This window comes from Talpa occidentalis, unplaced genomic scaffold, assembly GCF_014898055.3.
Source record: "Talpa occidentalis isolate TD23 unplaced genomic scaffold, MPIMG_talOcc4v2.1 talOcc4.6, whole genome shotgun sequence".
Taxonomy (NCBI): Eukaryota; Metazoa; Chordata; class Mammalia; order Eulipotyphla; family Talpidae; genus Talpa; species Talpa occidentalis.
In genome coordinates, this window is record NW_023604972.1 from 54,509,108 (window position 1) to 54,529,386 (window position 20,279).

The window sequence follows — 20,279 nt, forward strand, 5'->3', positions numbered from 1 at the left end:
CAGAAAAATATTGGACAATTGATATTAAAATTAATTATTCTTCAGCTTCCTTTATTATTTAGTTTCTTAACTTCAGTATTTATTAAACTAAAAATATAGCTTTGTGTCTAAGAACTACATTTTTTTTCCTTTCATCATAGTGAAAATTTATGTAATCATGAAATTTTAAATGGCTCAATCTTTTGCTATTTGCTTTCATTCAAATTCAGTATATTATTACATATATTCAGAACTCAAAACTATTCATCTTCATCTCACCCTTCAATTAAATTCCACAATGCACAACTCTTGGCACTAGAACCACGTTTCATGTTTATTCAAGCAAGCTTGTGTCTTGAAAAATGTTGCAGTTTGGGGGTTTTCTGGTGCAAATCCACATTCTGACATCACCTTGGCAGTTACAATGATTGGCTGTTAGAAGGCAAAGAAGAGTTTATAGCCAGCAAGAGCAAGTGAATGAGTGAGTGAGAGCAGAGGAAATATTCAATCTGTGTCACTCACTCCTGTCAGCCTTCCTTCTCACGCTAGGACTGCAAAAGGGTAAGATTTAATATGAAAACTTTATTACCTTAAAAGCAAACACTCCATATTTTATATCTGTGGACTTTGTTTTGAAATTTTTACTTAAATATTGATGTTATTGCAGTGTGGATAAAAGCTACATAATTTAACACTTGTGTATCATTAAATTAGTACCTGATATTTTAGATTCTTTCTAAAAGGCTAAAGCTTGTTAACTAACCTATGCATGCAAATTTTTAATATTATGCAATGCACTAGAAGATTATGATTCCCACTTTCCATCTCTACACCTTTTAGATTTCTGTTTATTTCCTTATTTTTATGCATTCAATATAATCTGTCTCTATGTAAAACTATTTTTATAATCTGCCTCTATATATGTAGATTTCTCCATAAATTATGCTTAATCTGTCCTACTAAATCTATTTTCAATATGTTATACATTTGGTTTCAAAGCATTAATAGCTCTAAAATTAGTATGGAAAAATACATAGTACTAGAGAATTAAATAATGTTGGTAGTTTATCATACGCTCCCCAATGAAAACATAATTAGATTCTCAAAACTATCCTGTAAGAATGTTTGAATTGTACTCTGGGTTAATAGTGGTCACCGTAGAGGTTTTTACTTTTGATGAATCACAAAGTAAATAAAATGAGATTTAAAATGAGTCAATTGCTGCCTCCGTGAATCATTTGGTTCTTTTTATATTACTCTGCCATGTTTTCATTTTGTTGTTTTTGTGGTTTGTTATGAAAAATTTGTGTAATCAAAACTCTTTCTACTGTTCTATAATTTAAGTTTTTCCTCTTTAAGATATAAATATTCCAACTTTTCATTAAGCTGCAAAACAATAATTCTGTTTGCTGGAGGGCTCGACCATGGGTGGCAAAATTCAAAATATTATTCAGAGATTCCCCCAATAGCAACAAAACTTTCTTAAACATAGGGACTTCCTCAGGGGCAGTACTCTTTTTTTAAATTTATTTTAAAATTTTATTTATTTTTTATTTTAAAATTTATTATTTTATTGTTTTACAACACTGTATATGATTCAGAGGTATGGAATCATACCTATTTAGGTGTATATTACCATACCAAACCCACCAACAAGGCATTTCTTTTCTCAAATAGCCATCAAGAACTTTTATTGAAGTAGAGAGGATGGTGAGCAAGTAAAGGCATCAAAATCAACCAGTCTGCCACAAACAGAATGTGACTAGAACCCAGAACAGCTTGTCTGGGCCTTAAGACTTGCTCTGTGCAATGTTTATTTTAGTGTCTGATGCTCAATAAGGACACAATAAATTTTGGTTAGTAATGACAAAACAAAAAACCAACCTTTAAGGTACAATATATGACATCAGTTTCATACATTTCAAATATTACTTTTCAAATGTGTTTATGGAGAAATTGTCATCACTATTACATATCACTTCTAAAATGTTGCCAAAGCTGTCACTCTGTGATAAAGCACTCTCATCAATTGTGTGTCAGTGTTAAGTGGGTGGGTGTGAGTAGGCTTTCAGCTAAGTTTATTTTAGCCTATAAAATAGGATTTGATCAAATGGGCTAAAATAAAATAGGATAAGCTTTCACTGTCTCTTTCCTTTACCTTATGAATTATCTATGTGGAACTGTGGTTTTTGACTGGTTGCAAACACCAGGTATTTATATAATATTCTCACTCTGAGAATCGTATCTTCAGTTCATCCACAGAATTTAAGTGTCCATCATACCTATTACCTAGAACCCTTGGTCCATCCAATGATAATCTCCCACAATGATAATGGAAAGTTTAAATAGAACTGTAGAACGACCTAATTGGAGAAATTAGAATTAGAATGAACAGATCATATAACTACACTAACAATTTCATTGATTTAGCTGGTATTTCTAAGTTGATTATAGGGGACTTCCTCAATCCAATGTGAAGTGCACTACGTGTTCAAGTCCCTTGCAGTGATGAAATGGTCTTCCAATGACAGATCATTTAAATAGGGGTAAAGTGAGGATTCTACCACTTAAAATAGAAAAATTTAAAGCAACAGCAGAAATTTGGTCTTCTTAATCAAAAGTATTTGGAAAGAAATGAAAACAGATTAAATACTTTGTTGTTTACTATGAGCAACAATGTTACTCTCTTAGTGTTAATATTCTTTAACTACCATACTATTTCATTTATTCCAGAAGCAATCACCAAAATGAAGACTGCTTTAATTTTGCTCAGTATTTTGGGAGTGGCCTGTGCTTTCTCAGTAAGTTTCTTTATTAAAAATGTGTTTTTATTTCTGATTTTGTCTTTTTTATGTAAAAGAGAGAATATATAATAATTAAATGCTCTTTTAAACAGATGAAAAATTTGTATAGAAGAGCCAAACTACAAGATTCTGAAGAAAATGGGGTAATTAATTTTAGATACTTCTTTGGCCCGACTACACTTACTCTAGACTTAGTGCGTATTAAACATTGTCATTTATTTTGTTTACGTAGGTTTTTAAATACTGGCCACGATATTCTCTTTACAAGCATGCCTATTTTTATCCTCCGCTAAAACGATTTCCAGTGCAGGTAAGTATAAAATTAATTTTTCTTCTCATCCATTACAATTTAAAAGGGATTAAATTTAATTTCAATTAATCACCCAATTCAAATCTCACCAAAATTCATGGAAAGACTACTTATTATAAAAAGTTTGTATTTAATATAATAAGATTTAATGTTCACTTAGGTTCTCTTTTAAAACAGATATACAAACACACAGAGTCAAATCATTTGGGTCCAGTCTAGAATGACATAAGAAAATGAAATACCGTGCCATATTGAATTCAGTTTTATTGGCTAAATCACTGACAAAAAGTGAGACATAAAATAAGATGAGACCATTAATCATCTTGTTATGATTAATCAAACTCTGATACAACTGTTCTACATTCAGTAATTTAGTCCTTTAAATGATAGGAGAAAAATTGATTTCAAAACGAACACAGACCATTTTATTTTTTTAATATTTATTTTATTTACTTATGCATACAAGAAATGGGGTGTAGGCCAGAGGTGTGGGGGGTGAGAGGATTCACAAGAGACAGAGTGGGGAACAGAACAGGTGGAGCTACTGAGATACCCTGCTGAGGTGAGCAGCAGGCAAGGTAGGAGAGTTCTGCTGTGCCATGTGGGTCAGCTCCCTGGCCAGGATTGAACTCATGCCTCAGTGGCTAGCGATAGCTTGAAAGTGCTGAGACTTAACACTTGCGTCACCAGGGAGGCATAACAGAGACCATTAAAAAAATATATTGATAATTAATGGTGAAAGACAAAGATTTTCTGCATGTTTGACCTGTACAGTTTGCTAACACAATATGTCATACATTGGAATATAATTCTGAAGGAAATGTGATGCAAGAACTGCAGAACAAAAAGAGGAATTCATAAGCTAAGAAACTAGTCAGAAAAACAAAACATCCTTAAAATTTGTAAACAACAAGGAAAATAAATACTGAAAATACAAGTTTCTGGTTTTCTGGGTTACTTGTGAAGAGGGTCTTTGAAAACTTGAGGTTATGGTATTAATTTTAAAATACAGCAAACCAGAATTGCTCTATTTTTATTACTATACAGTTTAGGTTCAGGGCACCAATTATGTATCATTTGACCTAGAACTCCCGAGACACTTGAGGCAGTCATAATGCTGAAATGATGCCTTAGTGCAGTGGCTTGGCCAGCAGCCTGCCAAATGTTGGGCTGACCCATCTCTAACTCATACAGTGATAGGAAATGATAATCTTAAAGTATTTTTAGCACCATAATAATTACAGGGAATGTGTGTGGCCACAGAAATATAAGCACAAATGATACAGGAGTTGTGGTTTTTCAGAATTGTCTTCTACTCTTTGGTTCACCTCAGACCCATAAATAGTGTTCATTTAAAACTCTGCTTTCTTAAACTAAATGGAAATGATAATAAATTTGCATTTCTAATTAGCTCCCCAGCTTTCCTGAAATATCATGTACTTAGACATCTTCCCATCCAGAAATCTATGTGTGTGTGTGTGTGTATAATCTGATTTAAATGCCCAAAGTGAAAACACAAGGTGTGGTTATATATTTCATTATTGGAAGACTCAAAATTCATAGATTGTTAAATAGATCTTTAATTTCTACAATTCTGCAGAATGTGTGACTGTAGTATTTGTAAGTAAGATAGTTGTTTTAAAATAGAATCCAATAAAATGTGTCTCTTGATCTAAGAGTTTGATGTATGATTTATTCTCCCACTTTACAAAATTTGGATTACAAAATTTAGATATATAATATCTATATAATATTTATATGTTTTCCATACTATTATTTTTTATTTAAAAATAATAAAGAACTTTGGCAAACACATAAGTAGATATACAAGTCTATTAAGTCTTAGTGCCTCTATTTGGACTTAAGCCTATCAATTACTTAATGCCTCGATTATCATCCAAACATACATTAAGTTGTATTGGCTTAGAAATTCATGCATTATTCAAACAAATCTGTGTTTATATATAATCATTTTTATTTTTTTAAATAAAAATAGTCATTTTTATTTATTTAGTTATGCATACAAGAACAGGGGTACAGGCAAGAGGTGTGGGGTGGGGAGACAAAGTGGGGTGCAGAACAGGTAGATCTACTGAAATACACTGTTGAGGGGAACAGAGGGCAAGACAGAAGAGGTCTTCTGTGCCCATAATCATTTTGAAATATCAACATTCATGAAAGATGTTTCATTGACTGCAATTTTATCAGTCTATTTTAGCTTATCTGTCTGCTTGGTTATAGAAATGCAAGTATAAGTAAGTTTAACATATGAGGCATTTTAAATTGAATACATTGCTTTTTATGATTCAAACAATATTTGGTGTGTGAACTCTTAGAAAGTAAAAATTTTATAAAGTTTATTTTGTTTATATTGAAATAAGCCAGCTTTATCTCTGTCATCACAGTGCTTAACACCCAGAAACTGCCCATATTTCCAAATCCACTTCTTGTTACAACATACATTCTCAATACAATGCCTGAATGAAATAGAGATTTTGTGGTTGAATTAATTGAATGAGATAAGTTGGAAAAAGTAATAGTTTATATATATATATATATATATATACACACACTCACATATATGTGTATATATGAGAGACTTTCAGAAGAATCAGTAAAATTTAGTGACAAATCAGTAATAAGGCATAAATGAAAAAGGAAAATACTAAAAGAGACAATACTAAAATTTCAAGCTATTTCATGCAGTTTTATACTAATTGATGATATGAATTGAAGAATGATGTTGTTGAGACAGTAAGAAGGCAGGACACTTGTAAAATAACTAAAACCTCTTACAGACAAAAATGTAAAAATATGCTGTCCTCTATAGATAGTTGAGCCAACAAATAAAAAGAGTATATTATATATATATTTATGAAATATTTACATTTTATATATCACATATAAACATATAAACATAATATAAATATATATTTATAGAAATATCTAAGTATATACTATTATACTTATTCTCCCTCTGGGCTAGGGAAGGTACAACCATTGAGGGCATAGTAATGAAGAACAGGTCTAATTGTTCTCTTTTGCACCTGAGGGGACAAAGCATTCCCTTTCTTGGGTAAATGAAGTGACCCCCTGAAGAAGAGCCCAATAGGGACTGCCCTGGGCAAGACCCGGGCTGGGGCCTGAATCTTTCCTCAAATCTAATCTTGTGAATGTGAAGGTTTGTTCTCTAAGATCCAGGTTTCTTAAATGGGTCATCAGAATCACAGAATTCACAGGGCAGAAAGTGACAGAATCTTCAGTGGAGCATCCATTTAGATATCTAGAGCCATTAGGGTTGGTTACAGAAAAAGAAGGAAATGAGTTTGTGTGTATTTTATCTTATCTCAAAGGTGATTTCCTTTGCTATTAATATAGGCTTATATTTGTATGAATTCATGTTTATTTTTTAGAGCAGTAGTGACTCATCTGAAGAAAATGGAGATGGTGACAGCTCTGATGAGGAAGAAGAAGAGGTAAGGAATTTATGCTATTTTTTTTTTTCATAATAAACCAGGCAGCACCACAAACTAACAGGAAATTAATTTACTGTAGTGTTTACTAGTAAGTAGCCATTTCTAATTTAAAGTCCCTCACATTCTTCTATTTTGGACTAGTGGAATATTATTTAAATTAGAATTGACTAAAATGACCTGTTCAACATACTGCTGTAGTGTGGGCTAAGGTTACCTACAAATGACACACAAAACCAAAATAAAACCATTTTAAATGGAAGTGTGAATTCTGATAAAAAGAAATTATTGTTTATATTCAGGTGGGTGGATCATGATCATAAAAGACAAATTCAAAATAATCCAAAATTTAATGTGATATTTGCTTTAAGGTTTGAACTTAAAAAATGTCAATGTACTAAGTGGATAGTTTATGAAAGCCAAGCTTATATCATTTACAGTATTATTGTGATTCATCTGCCTTTCTTGACCCATCAAGGAGCACTGCTCTTTTTAATGGACATTTCCTGTCTTTATTTGTTTGATAATGAAATTCATATTTTTCCAGAAATGTAAATACTCAAGATGTACAAATACCTTCCTGTACAATACTACAAACTAATGTAACTCATGGCTTAAAATCCACCTATATATCTTGGAAATTACACTAACATGTTTATAACTAACATTCTTGTCCAAGGAAACATACTAATTAGGCACATTTTCCTGTATAGTCAATTATAGCTATCCACTGGTTTGGTAACCTTCTAAATTCAGGTATTCTTTGGTACTATTTATGAATGGACTATGACAGTCAAAAATAAATTAGGGATAAAGGTCTGCTATCTTGAAAACAAAACCATGTGGGGGTTTTAAAAGTGACAAATCATTAACTTGAATTTTTTTAGACTGTAATAGTAACATTTCTGGTACCATAATTTACCCCCATAATCCTTTAAAGAAGGACTTACAAGAATATCAAACCAGTACCAAGAAAAATGCCACCTACTAAATCCCACAAAATGTTGCCTGGAGTTCTACATGGTATTCTTCACAAGAATGAAGAATAATCCATTAAACTACAGCTGTTTGCTGTCCAATGATTATAAAATTGACTTGCCACTTCGATTTCCCAGTTAGATGGCATCAGCTCCTCGTTTGTTGTAAAAATGCTTGGGGGTGGAGGAAGAGTAGGACTCCTTTTACATGCTGAAGAAAACACACACTCAAAATTTTGCCAATGGCATCTCAATATTTATGGTGCTCCTAGAAGTTATCTGCAAAACACTAAGACCCAGGCACTTAGAGACTGCAGGTTACACTTCCTATGTTGAGGAGGAAATGTCCTGAGCATGCTTCTGTATCTCGTCATCCTGCCTCTCTCAGTTTCTTAAGCATATATTGTGCCCAGCAAATGTTTGGTGGTTACGTTTTGAAACTTCAGAGGAGTATATACTCCAAAGACCACTCAATAAAAGTGATCTTTAAAAGTAGATGAATAAAACAAAAAGTCTTCTATTCTGCAGGAGTGTTAGAGCCTTGTTTTTCTTCATTTCTTCCCTAAATTTTTATTGGCAATTCAGGTTAAATACAGAATCCCCAGGAATTGTATTCACATGAGAAGGTGCTTATGCATATTATCTACTTGTGATTATACTTTTTTTCCACTCTTAAATTATTTAGCCTCATTAGAAAAAAACTTTTATTGAGAAAAAACTTTTATTGAAATATAATACATAAAGCACAATTATCATAAGTACACAGATCATTAAAGTTTCAGAAGTTGAATAATAAGTGTAACTAACACCCATAGCAAATATTTCATTATGTGAATTTACTACCAATGTATTATTCTTCTGCTGATGGGCACTTGGGTATTTTCTAAGTTTGCATTATAATAGAGTGCTGCTATAAACATTCTAATAACCCTTCCCATGAATGCATACTTTCATTTCAGGAGGCCATTTTACTATTGATAGAAGTTAAATTTCTAAGTTAAAAGATATGTATATGTCCAAGCTAATTGATACACCCAAACAGCTTCCCAGTGCAAGTGCACTAATATAAACTCCCACCACCAATATATGAGGGTTCCAGTTGCTCTTCATTCACACCAACACTTAATATCTTCCAATCAGTTAAGCAGTCTAGTGGATTAATAATATTTCTTGAAGTACAAATAATTTCTTACTCTTCTATTCCATTTGCAACCTAGTATCCATCAACAGATGATCATTTTCCTTTTAAACTCAGTGCAGCAGGACATCCTTAAATAAAGTATCTAAGAAAAGAAAGGATGTTATTGGAGGAAACAGAAATCTATGAGCAGAGAGTTTGGTTCTTTAGTTAAGATCCTGACACTATTAAGCTACTATCTGTTTAACTTCATATAAGACATTAATTCCTGGACCTCTCCTGGTGGCACAGGAGGTTGAGTGCAGCACTGTGAAGCTGTCTGCAGCTTCTGCAGCGCCGGGTCAATCCAGCTGGCCAACAAGGGTCCCACATGACTCGGCAGACCTCTCCTATCTTGTCCGATGCTCCCCTCAGCAGTGTATTTCGTCAGTCTACCTGTTCTGTTTCCCACTGTCTCTGGTGAATCCTCTCACCCTCCCACACATCTGGCCTGGACCCCAGTTCTTATAAATAAATAAATAAATCTTTTTAAAAAAAAAAGACATTAATTCCCTGGCACCTCAGATTTATACCTGTGAAGTGAGAACATAGGATGCAATTTTTATATTCCCCTACTCTAAAGATTTTTCCTTCTACTCTTGAAAGTTTTAGTCTGTTGGAATAAAGAATAAACACAGGAAATAATATAGACAGCATAGTATTGATGGGATATTTGGCACAAATAGCTGAATATTGTTTTGGATGGATTCTATTAGTCCCAAGAGTTCAATGAAATGAAGGGAATTTACATAAATGATGAAACAAATATATTCTTTAGTCATTTTGTTTTAGTAATAAGAGGATAAATCTGGGTTTTATTTGTTTGTAAGTCATAAAATATAAGATGCTTAATTAAAATTATACTAACACATACTCTCTTTAGAAATATATTGAAGTACATTCAGTTTTCCAGTACTCATTTAAAGTCAATAAATTCTATGTTTATAAATACATGACCTTTAATATTAGCTATGAATTACATTAGGAGACTAGCTCAATTAACAAACAATCGAATTGCCTAATATCATGGATTAAAACAAAAGAACGAAATGTTAAAGATTATAGTAATTATTCATTTGAGGCATGTTAACTTGTAAAACCATCTCCATGCAATAACATAACGATACAGATTCCTTGGAGTACTTACTTTCTTCATTGCATGAAAAATTGCCTCAAATTATTTAAATACTATATATAGCACAGAACTAACTTACATATTAGCAGTTTTTTTAATTGAGATAAAATTGTCAGAGAACACTTTGTATGAGTCAGAAGTATAGAATCCCAGCTCTTCAGCTCTCTGTCACCACATCACACCCACCACAAAGGCACTCCCCTCCCAAGACACCCATATTCCTCCACCATAGTTTATTGAATCCATTCACACTGTGCTCTTTGCTCTCCCCTTCCCTTGCTGGTAGCTTCAAATCTATGGTCAGATTTACAGGGTTTGTTTCTGTCTGATTTTTTTTTTTGATTTGGTTGTTTCTCTATGTCCCGCATATAATTGAAACCATCTAGTATTTTCCTTTTCTTCTTTTGACTTATCTTGCTTAGCTTTATCCCTTGCAGTTCCATCTGTGTTGTCTCCAATAGCAACAGTTCATCTTTTTTGAGGGGGTTTAGTAGTATTACATTTTATCTCTATGTACCACATCTTCTTAGTCCACTCAGTTGTCTTTGAACATTTAGGTAGATTCCACAATTTGTCTATTGTAAATAACATTGCCATGACCACAGTAATGCATATATACCTTTGAATTAGGGTTTAGCATTCTTGGGTAGATGCCTAGGACTGGAATTGCTGGATGATATGGAAGATCTATTTTTAATATGTTGAGAAACCTCCATACTATTCCCATAAGGGCTGAACCAGTCTTCATTCCCACCAAAAGCATACAAAATATCATTTTTTCCTTCACATCCTCAGCAGCACTTCTTGTTCCTGGTTTTTTTGATGCTGGCCATTCTCATACGAGTGGGATGATATCTCATCATGATTTTAATTTGCTTTTCCTGATAATAGTGATGATGAACATGTTATTTTTTTTTTTCTTCAAAATCTTCCTTTTAATTTTTTGGAGTAATACCCAGAAGTGAAATTGTTGGATCAAATGGTAAATATATTTTTAATTTTTTAGGAACCCCCACACTGTTTTTTACAGTTTTTACATTCCCACCAACAGTGTACAAGGGTTGTAATTTTTTATGTTTGCTCTACACTTATTTTTCCTGTTTTTATTCTTTTTTTTTTTTTTAATCTTAAATTTTATTTTTATATTCCCCCATACAATTGCAAACGCCCCATTCTGACCCCAATCCTTCCCCTCCCGCCCCCCACCCCCCAAAAAGTGTCTCTGGTTCATAGATTTTTGTTGATTTTGATTTTCACTTTCTTACAGTTATTCATTTTCCTGGTCCCTTATTTAAGTTTTCTAGATTCCTGCTATGAGTGAGACCATCCGGTATTTTTCTTTTTCTTTTTGGCTTATTTCGCTGAGCATGATCCCTTCCAGCGCCATCCATGTTGCTGCAAATTGCATGTGTTTATCTATTTTGAATGCTGAGTAATATTCCATGGTATATATGTACCACATCTTCTTGATCCAGTCATCTACTTTTGGGCATTTGGGTTGTTTCCAAAGCTTAGCTATTGTAAACAGTGCTGCTATAAACATAGGGGTGCAGGTGCTCTTTGGAATTGATGTTTCTGTGTCCTTTGGGTAAATACCTAGGAGTGGAATTGCTGGATCATATGGAAGCTCTATGTTTAGTAGGTCCAGAAATCTCCACACAGCTCTCCATAGTGGTTGGACCAGTTTGCACTCCCACCAACAGTGCACAAGAGTTCCTTTTTCTCCACATCCTCGCCAACATTTGTTGTTGCTAGTTTTTTTAATATGTGCCATTCTCACTGGTGTGAGATGGTATCTCATGGTAGTTTTGATTTGCATTTCCCTGATTGCAAGTGATGTTGAACATTTTTTCATATGTCTGTTGGCCATTTGCATTTCCTCTTCAGAGAAGTTTCTTTTTAGCTCTTCTGCCCATTTTTTGACTGGATTATTTTCTTTGTTGTTGCTGAGTCTCATCAGCTCTTTGCAGATTTTTGTGATCAGTCCTTTATCATTAGTGTTGGGTGCAAAAATGTTCTCCCAGTTGGTGGGGTTTCTCTTTGTTTTTGTTATTGTCTCTTTTGCTGTGCAGAAGCTCTTTAATTTGATGTAGTCCCAGCTGTTTATCTTTGCCTTCACTATCACTGCTTTGGGTGATGTGTCTGTAAAGATGTCTTTGATGTGCAAATCCCGTAGTGTTTCGCCTATATTTCCTTCTATGTATTTTATGGTTTCAGGTCTTATGTCTAGTTCTTTAATCCATTTTGAGTTGATTTTTGTGTATGGTGTGAGGTAGTGGTCAAGATTCATTCTTTTGCATGTAGCGACCCAGTTTTCCCAGCACCATTTATTGAACAAACTTTCTTTGCTCCAATGCATAGTCTTTGCTCCTTTGTCAAAGATTAGTTGACCATAAATCTGTGGGTTTATTTCTGGATTTTCTATTCGATTCCATTGGTCTGTATGTCTGTTCTTGTTCCAATACCATGCAGTTTTGATGATTATGGCTTTGTAGTATAAAGTCTGGGAGTGTGATGCCTCCATTTCCTTCTTTTTTTTTCAGTAGAGCTTTGGCTATTCGGGGTTTTTGGTGATTCCATATGAATTTCATCAATAATTGTTCTATTTCTTTGAAGAATGCCATTGAGATTTTGATTGGAATAGCATTGAATCTGTATATTGCTTTTGGTAGGATGGCCATTTTAATAATGTTTATTCTTCCAATCCATGAGCAGGGGATGTCTTTCCATTTCTTTGTGTCTTCTTCTATTTCTTTTAACAGTGTTTTATAGTTTTCTTTGTATAGGTCCTTTACCTCTTTTGTTAGATTTATTCCCAAATATTTGATTTTTTTTGTTTCGATAATAAAAGGGGTGGTTTTTTTGATTTCTTCTTCTTCAGATTTATTGTTTGTGTATAGGAAGGCTACTGACTTTTGCGTGTTGATTTTGTATCCTGCCACTTTACTGAACTGATTGATGAGTTGAATTAGTTTTTCTGTGGAGATTTTAGGGTTCTCTATGTATATTATCATATCATCTGCAAATAGTGATAGTTTGACTTCTTCTTTTCCTATTTGGATTCCTTGGATGTCTTTCTCTTGTCTTATTGCTCTGGCTAGGACTTCCAGTATTATATTGAAAAGCAGTGGTGAGAGTGGACATCCTTGTCTTGTTCCAGATCTTAATGGAATTGCTTTCAGCTTTTCACCATTGAGAATGATACTGGCTGTTGGCTTGTCATAGATGGCCTTTATGATGTTGAGGTATGTTCCTTGTATCCCAAGAATTTCAAGGGCTTTTATCATGAATGGGTGTTGCACTTTGTCGAAAGCTTTCTCAGCATCTATTGATATTATCATATGGTTTTTATATTTCTTTTTGTTGATGTGTTGGATAACGTTGATTGATTTTCGGATGTTAAACCATCCTTGTGCCCCTGGAATGAATCCAACTTGGTCGTGGTGAATTATCTTATGGATACATTGTTGGATTCTGATAGCTAAAATTTTATTGAGGATTTTTGCATCAGTGTTCATTAGGGAGATTGGCCTATAGTTTTCCTTTTTTGTGTTGTCCTTATTCGGTTTTGGTATTAGTGTAATATTGGCTTCATAGAACGTGTTTGGTATTGTCCCTTCCTTCTCAATTTTTTGGAAGAGTTTGTGAAGGATAGGCACTAATTCGTCTCTGAATGTTTGGTAGAATTCATTTGTAAATCCATCAGGTCCTGGGCTTTTGTTTTTGGGGAGGTTTTTAATTACCATTTCAATTTCGCTGCTTGTAATTGGTCTGTTTAGGTGTTCTATTTCTTCTTTATCTAGCTTTGGGTGATTGTAGAGTTGTAGGAATTTGTCCATCTCCTCTAGATTGTTGAACTTGTTTCCATATAACTGTTCATAGTAGTTACTGATTATTCTTTTGATTTCTGCTGTGTCCGTTGTGATTTCTCCTCTTTCATTTATGATCCTGTGTATTTGTGCTTTCTCCCTTTTTTCCTTTGTGAGCCTGGCTAGGGGTTTGTCTATTTTATTTATTTTTTCAAAGAACCAGCTCTTGGTTTCATTGATCTTTTGGATTGTTTTTTTAGTTTCAATTTCATTTATTTCTGCTTTGGTTTTTATTATTTCTTTTCTTCTACTGGTTTTGGGGTTTTTTTGTTGTTCTTTTTCTAGATCTTTGAGCTTCGAGATTAGGTTGTTTCTTTGAGTTCTTTCTTGTTTTTTTGATGTGAGCTTCTATTGCTATATATTTTCCTCTTATTACTGCTTTTGCTGCATCCCATACATTTAGGATATTGGTGTCCTCCTTGTCATTCAATTCAAAGAATTTTTTAATTTCTTCTTTGATCTCCTCGTTAGTCCAGTGGTCTTCCAGTAGTGTGGCTTTTAATCTCCATGAGGTAGGATAGTTCCTTGCCTTCTTTTTATGATTTATTTCTAGTTTGATGCCTTCATGGTCAGAAAAGATGGTTGGTATGATTTCAATCTTGGTGTATCTGTTGATGTTTGTCTTGTGCCCCAGTATGTGATCGATCCTGGAGAATGATCCGTGTGCGCTTGAGAAAAATGTGTACTCCGTTTTTTTTGGGTTTAGTGTTCTATAGATGTCTGTTAAGCCCAAATGCTCTAGGTCCTTATTTAGAGCTTTAGTTTCTTTACTTATTTTTTGTCTTGTTGATCTATCCATTGTTGATAGTGGTATGTTGAAGTCTCCCACTACGTATGTGTTTTCTCTGATGTCTGTTTTCAGAGAGGACAACAGTTGTCTGATATATTTTGGTGCTCTTTCGTTTGGTGAGTATATGTTAATGAGTGTTATTTCTTCTTGAAGTATTGTCCCCTTGATCATAATGTAGTGACCATTGGGGTCTCTTTTTATTTTTTTGAGTTTGAAGTCTGTTTTATCTGATATAAGTATAGCTGTTCCTGCTTTCTTTTTTGGCCCATTTGCTTGTAGGATTGTTTTCCATCCTTTGACTTTGAGCCTATTTTTATCTTTTGTAGCTAAATGTGTTTCCTGGAGACAGCAAAAGGTTGGGTTTTGTTTCTTAATCCAGGCTGCAACTCTGTGTCTTTTTATTGAAGAGTTTAGTCCATTTACATTTAGAGTTAATATTGATATGTTAGCATCTGTATTTGCCATTATGTTTGTCTTTCCTTTGATTTTATTTATTCTTTTAATAACTTTTTTTTTTTTTTGGTCTTCTTTCATTGTTATTCGTCCCTCTGAGGTTCTGACTTTAGGATTCCTTGTAGTATTTTTTGGAGTGGGGGTTTATTCGTAATGAAATTCCGGAGTTTCTCTTTGTCTGGGAAGGTCCATATTCTTTCTTCATGGAGGAAAGAGAGCTTTGCGGGATAGAGTATTCTTGGTTGGCATCTGTTTTCTTGGAGTCTGTTGACTATGTCCCTCCACTCTCTCCTTGCCCGTAGTGTTTCTTCAGAGAAGTCTGATGTCAGCCTGATTGGTTTTCCTTTGAATGTTATCTGTTTCTTCCCTCTTGTCAGCTTCATTATTTTTTCCTTGTCCTGGATTCTTGGGAGCTTTACTATTATGTGTCTTGCTGTGTTTTTCCTTTCGTCGTGGAAGTTTGGTGTTCTTCTTGCTTCTTGTATATCAATTTTCAGCTCCTTCTTCGCATTTGGGAAGTTCTCTTCAATTATCTCCTGGAATATTTTCTCTGTTCCTACATCTCTCTCCTCTCCTTCTGGAATTCCTATAACTCTTATATTTCCTTTCCTCATGGAGTCAGATAGTTCTCGAAGTCTTTCTTCATTCTTTTTCCTTCGTACTTCTCTTTCCTTTTCTGTTTTGGTTCTTTTTATTTCTGTGTCTTCAAGAGAACTTATTCGTTCTTCCATTTCATCTATTCTGCTTTCCTTGCTTTTCCCGGAGTTCTTTAGTTCCTCCATTAATTCTTTGATCTCCTGCATTTCTTTTACTTCCCTCTTTAGGGACTCAATTTCATTCTTCTGACCATTGTTTTCCCTCTTTAGGGACTCAATTTCCTTCTTCTGATCTATCACTTTTTTAATCATGGCAATTTTAAATTCTCTTTCTGGAAGGCTCAGAAGTTCTTCCAAGTTGCTGTCGTTGCAATCTGGGGAGTGGTTTTCTTTTTGTGGTGTGCTTCTTTCCTGAGGAGTTGTTAGGTTGCGTGTGGTTCTTCTACTCCCTACTGTCTGTTTTCTAATTTGTCGTATGCATTGGGACACTGTGATGCTCGGACTGACTGGCATCTTGGGTGAACTTCTCCGCTCCCCTCTGGCTCTTCCAGGAGCCATCTCTGCCTTCTGGGGGAGCTTTCTGCTGGTTTTAGGCAGTTTTTACTGAAGAAATGTCCCTGTTCTCAAATGGCGAAGCGGGATGCAGTCCCTGCGCCTCCGGTTTCAGGCACACTCTTCTGCGCACCCGGTCTGCCCCGGACGTGGGTGCCTGCTCCCTCTGTGGGCTCAGACTGCTGGTCGGAAGGGGCCTGGCGTGGAATAACTTCCCGGCTGGCCACTGCAGAAGCCTTCTGCCCTTTTCAAGCAGTCTTAAGAAATTTCCTGTTCTATGGGGTGTTAGTGACTTTTTTTTTCCTGGTCACTAGGTGGCGCCAGAGATCTCTCCTATTGTCCTTGGGGGGCTGTTTTTCATCCCCCCCACCCCGTGGGACAGGGAACAGAGTGGGAATGGTAGGGTACACCTCAACAGCTTTGGGGTGCTGTGTCTGCCTTGTGCCCCACCGTCGTGGAGAACCCACGCCCCGAATTTTCGTGCCCCGGGTCTCAGTTCAAAGCCCTCAGTTCCAGGACGTGGGCTGTAGCCCAGTTCAGTGGCGCAGGAATGGCGCCTTTTGCACTGCTCCCGTGCCCGGGTGCCTGGTTCCTGCTCACTCAGGGAGGTACCTTCACCTCAGTGAGGACCTCCGCGCGTCTCCCCGCAAGCCTAGGTCGTCTCCCCGCAAGCCTAGGTCGCAGGCGCGGGTACCTGGGCAGCCGCGATTCTGGTCTGCACTTGCTTTTCAAGCTCCCCGAGCGCGCTGCGTTTCGTTTCCGCGCAGGCTTACCGGCAGCCCGGGCTGTGTGCGCGTCTCCTGGGGTCTTTGTTCTTCTCTAATGGCGCCCGGAGCCGTTCGCTCGCCGCGGTGAATCCTGCAGGGTTCGCCTCAGCTCCCGTTCACGGGGTGTGGTGGCTGCAATAGTTCCTTTCCACTCACGGTCCCGCTTGCTGCGTAGTTTGTTCTTGTTGGCCATTTTGGTTTGTTGTTTCCCTCCTCTCTGCGGGTCGGAGAGTGCAGCCTCTGTGGGCGGGGGAGGGGAGCAGGGTTCTGCGCTTCCCTCCCTTCTGGTCCTCTTTTATGGCCACTTTCTTCTTCGGGTAGTTTGCTGGAGTCACCCGTTTATCTTCCGTGTCCCAGTTCTCACTGGGACCTGCCGCTTTTCCTCCCTATTAACTTTTTTTAATGGGAGATCTTACTCGCAGCGTCTCCTTGCCGCCATGTTGCTCCGCCCCCTCCTCTTGAACATGTTATTTATAAGTATTTAATTATTTTGATGTGATTACAAATGGAGTTGTTTTCTTGATTTATCTCTTTTCTAGCTTGTTTGCCTATGCAAAATCAACTGAGTTTTATAAATCTATTTTGTAACCTGCCACTCTATTGTACTGAGCTGTTATTTCAAGTAGTTTTTCTAGTGGAGTTTTTACAAATATTATCATGTGCTCTGCAAGTAATGACAGTTTAATTCTTCTTTCCCAATTTAGATTCCTTTTATGTAAATAGATTTTAAATTGAATGTCTTTTTTTCTTTAAATAAAGTTGAAAAGAAATGAAATATATTCATTTTTTGGTAGTGATAAGTCATTCAATTTTTTTTTTGAAAAGAGGGGTTTCTATTAAAAAAACCCTTTCTGGAAAAACTATTCTTAGTGTGGACAATTCACATAAAGCCTAATCATCATCAAAAACATCACAGCACATTAAAAAGAAATCAGCTTTTTCATTTAGAAAGATACAACTTCATCACTTATTATAAAACGATAAGCACATTATTTAGTCTTTTTCGAGCTGGTGGTACAAGGGGTTAAGACTCAACCTATGAAGCTATCCATAGCCACCGCAGCATGAGTTCGATCCCTGGCCAGGGAGCTAGCCACATGGAGCAGCAGACCTCTCCTGACTTGCCCACTGCTCCCCTCAGCAGTGTATTTCAGTCAGTCTGCCTGTTCTGTTCCCCACTCTGTCTCTGATGAATCCTCTCACCCTCTACACCTCTGACCTGTACCCCAGTTCTTGTATGCATAAATAAATCTTTAAAAAAACTAAAAAATGAAGAGTGTGAACAATAATCTTAACTTACAGGGCTGCTATGAAGTATTTTAAAAAGGTATAAAGTTCTCAGCATATTTGTAAGAAATATGTGAATCCATTTACTACCATTGTATTGTAAATATTAATAAGAGTTATCTTTCCGCTAAAATAATTTTTCTTGCTCTGGATATATTTCATCAGGAAAATTCAAATGAAGAAGAAAATAATGAAGAAAATGAAAACTCTGATGGAAATGAAGACGAAGACTCTGAGGCCGAGAACACCACCCTTTCTGCTACAACGCCTGACTATGGCGAGGACAGCACACCTGCATTAGTGACGCTAGGTCTTGCTGCAATACAGCTTCCCAAAAAGGTAGTAGTTCCTGCAAAATATTACATTTCAGTAATGAAGTCTGATGTTATCCTCTACTATAACCACAAATATTTTATGTTATCTACATTAACTCATGGATAAGCCAGAGCAGATGCAACTTCCCTCTTCACAAGTAGAATACACTTTTTTCCCCAGGCAAAGTATCTTCCTATGTTATCACACCGACTTTCTAAATTATAACAAAAGATTAAGGGCAAGCATCTTACCATTTGGTAAAAGCTTTTGAAAGATACCATTGTGTTTCAGGAAAGAAAGTTCTAAAACAAAGAAAAGTGAGTCGCAGATTTATAGGAAGCATCTGCCACAGAGGATGCTTACTTTTTAGGTATATTTTCCATCAAATTTCAATGATGAAGGTATTAATTCTGAAATTTGAAGACTCCCATCAATTCTTTCATAAGTTAAATTGACTTCATTTCAAAATTACTTCTAGAAAAAAGTTGTCAGTACAGGTGTGTTGGGTGAAATAAAGATCTTAGGTTTCTCATTTTTCATGCTAGATTTGGATTCTTTCAACTTTTTCTTTATAGGCTGAGCCTACTGGAAACAAGTCTACAAAAAAGGAAGAAAGTGATGAAGAAGATGAAGAGGAAGAGGAAGAAAATGAAAATGAAGAAAATGAAGCAGAAGTGGATGAAAACCAGCAAGGCATAAATGGTACCAGCACCAACAGCACAGATGTAGACAATGGAAATGGCAGCAGTGGTAGAGACAATGGTGAAGAAGATGGTGAAAAAGAAAGTGCCACAGAAGCGAATACAGAAGTAACCACGGTACCTGGAAAACAGGACAAAAGCATCTCTACAACAACAACTGCTCCAAATGGTGGGTTTGAAACTACAACCCCACCCCAGGAGGTCTACGGGACTACCACCCCCACATTAGGGGAAACCACCACCCCCGAGTATGAGGAGTATGAACAAACAGGCACCAGTGAATATGGATATGAAGTCTATGAAAATGAGAATGGAGAACCTCGTGGGGATAATTACAGAGCCTATGAGGATGAGTATAGCTACTATAAAGGGCAAGGATATGGTGGCTATGATGGTCAGGATTATTACTAACACCAGTGAAGGCCTAGCCTGGGAGGAACTCATCCATTCTGGCATTTTGTGTGGCTACCATTTTCAAAGTTCAACTCAGGAAGGCGCAATATAACAAATGTGCGTATTACCATGTGGAATGGTGCTACTGTTCCCAAGTGATTTTCTTTAATTGCTTCTGCAAGTAATGAGCTTCTTGTTGCTTTTCCATGGTATATTTTTGAATATATTTTTGAAAAGTCATTGTGAACTAGGGCCATTTAAAAATTGGTAAAGCAATCCACAAGATCGAGTTTGATTGAATGTTTTGAGGCTGTCATTCTATAACTAGTATTTTTAACTTTGCACTTTGCTGACTGTTATAGCATGCTCTTTGTGCAAGAAGTGCTTCTAAGGTGAGGTTCGTTGATATTAATGACACTATACAATATATGTGTAGTTCTTTACTACCTAGTCAACACTGTATAGTAGGCCTAATCATCATCCTCATGTGTTTTTATGTGATATGTATGTATATTCTCTCTATGGGTTTTATCACAAATAAAAATGCAATTCTACAAATGTGTTACTATTAAGAAAGAAAATAAGAGTTTCAGAATGGGAAAGGTTAGATCAGTAAGTGAACAATTCAGCTAAAGGACAAAAGCTTATTTCTAAAACTCTGGAATTACAGGTAGTTTCTTATGCATGAATCAGCACACCTA

The 20,279-nt window shown here is 35.8% G+C and overlaps 1 protein-coding gene across 1 annotated transcript; it reads left to right on the forward strand.

Annotated features, from left to right (window-relative positions):
- Window positions 1–523: 523 nt before the first annotated feature.
- On the forward strand, window positions 524–19,603 carry IBSP (integrin binding sialoprotein). Its single transcript, XM_037530374.1, has 7 exons — window positions 524–540; window positions 2,713–2,780; window positions 2,876–2,926; window positions 3,016–3,093; window positions 6,507–6,569; window positions 18,335–18,508; window positions 19,060–19,603. Exons 2-7 carry the CDS (start codon window positions 2,727–2,729, stop codon window positions 19,594–19,596), a joined length of 957 nt encoding a protein of 318 aa, XP_037386271.1. The 5' UTR covers window positions 524–540; window positions 2,713–2,726; the 3' UTR covers window positions 19,597–19,603.
- The last annotated feature ends 676 nt before the right edge of the window (window positions 19,604–20,279 follow it).

What these genes read in the sequence shown, in the direction of transcription:
- IBSP (XM_037530374.1), top strand. Translation starts at nt 2,727, where the DNA reads ATGAAGACTGCTTTAATTTTGCTCAGTATTTTGGGAGTGGCCTGTGCT. An exon ending in GAGTGGCCTGTGCTTTCTCA is followed by an intron (nt 2,781 to 2,875) that starts GTAAGTTTCTTT and finishes TCTTTTAAACAG; the next exon opens with ATGAAAAATTTGTATAGAAG. An exon ending in CTGATGAGGAAGAAGAAGAG is followed by an intron (nt 6,570 to 18,334) that starts GTAAGGAATTTA and finishes ATATTTCATCAG; the next exon opens with GAAAATTCAAATGAAGAAGA.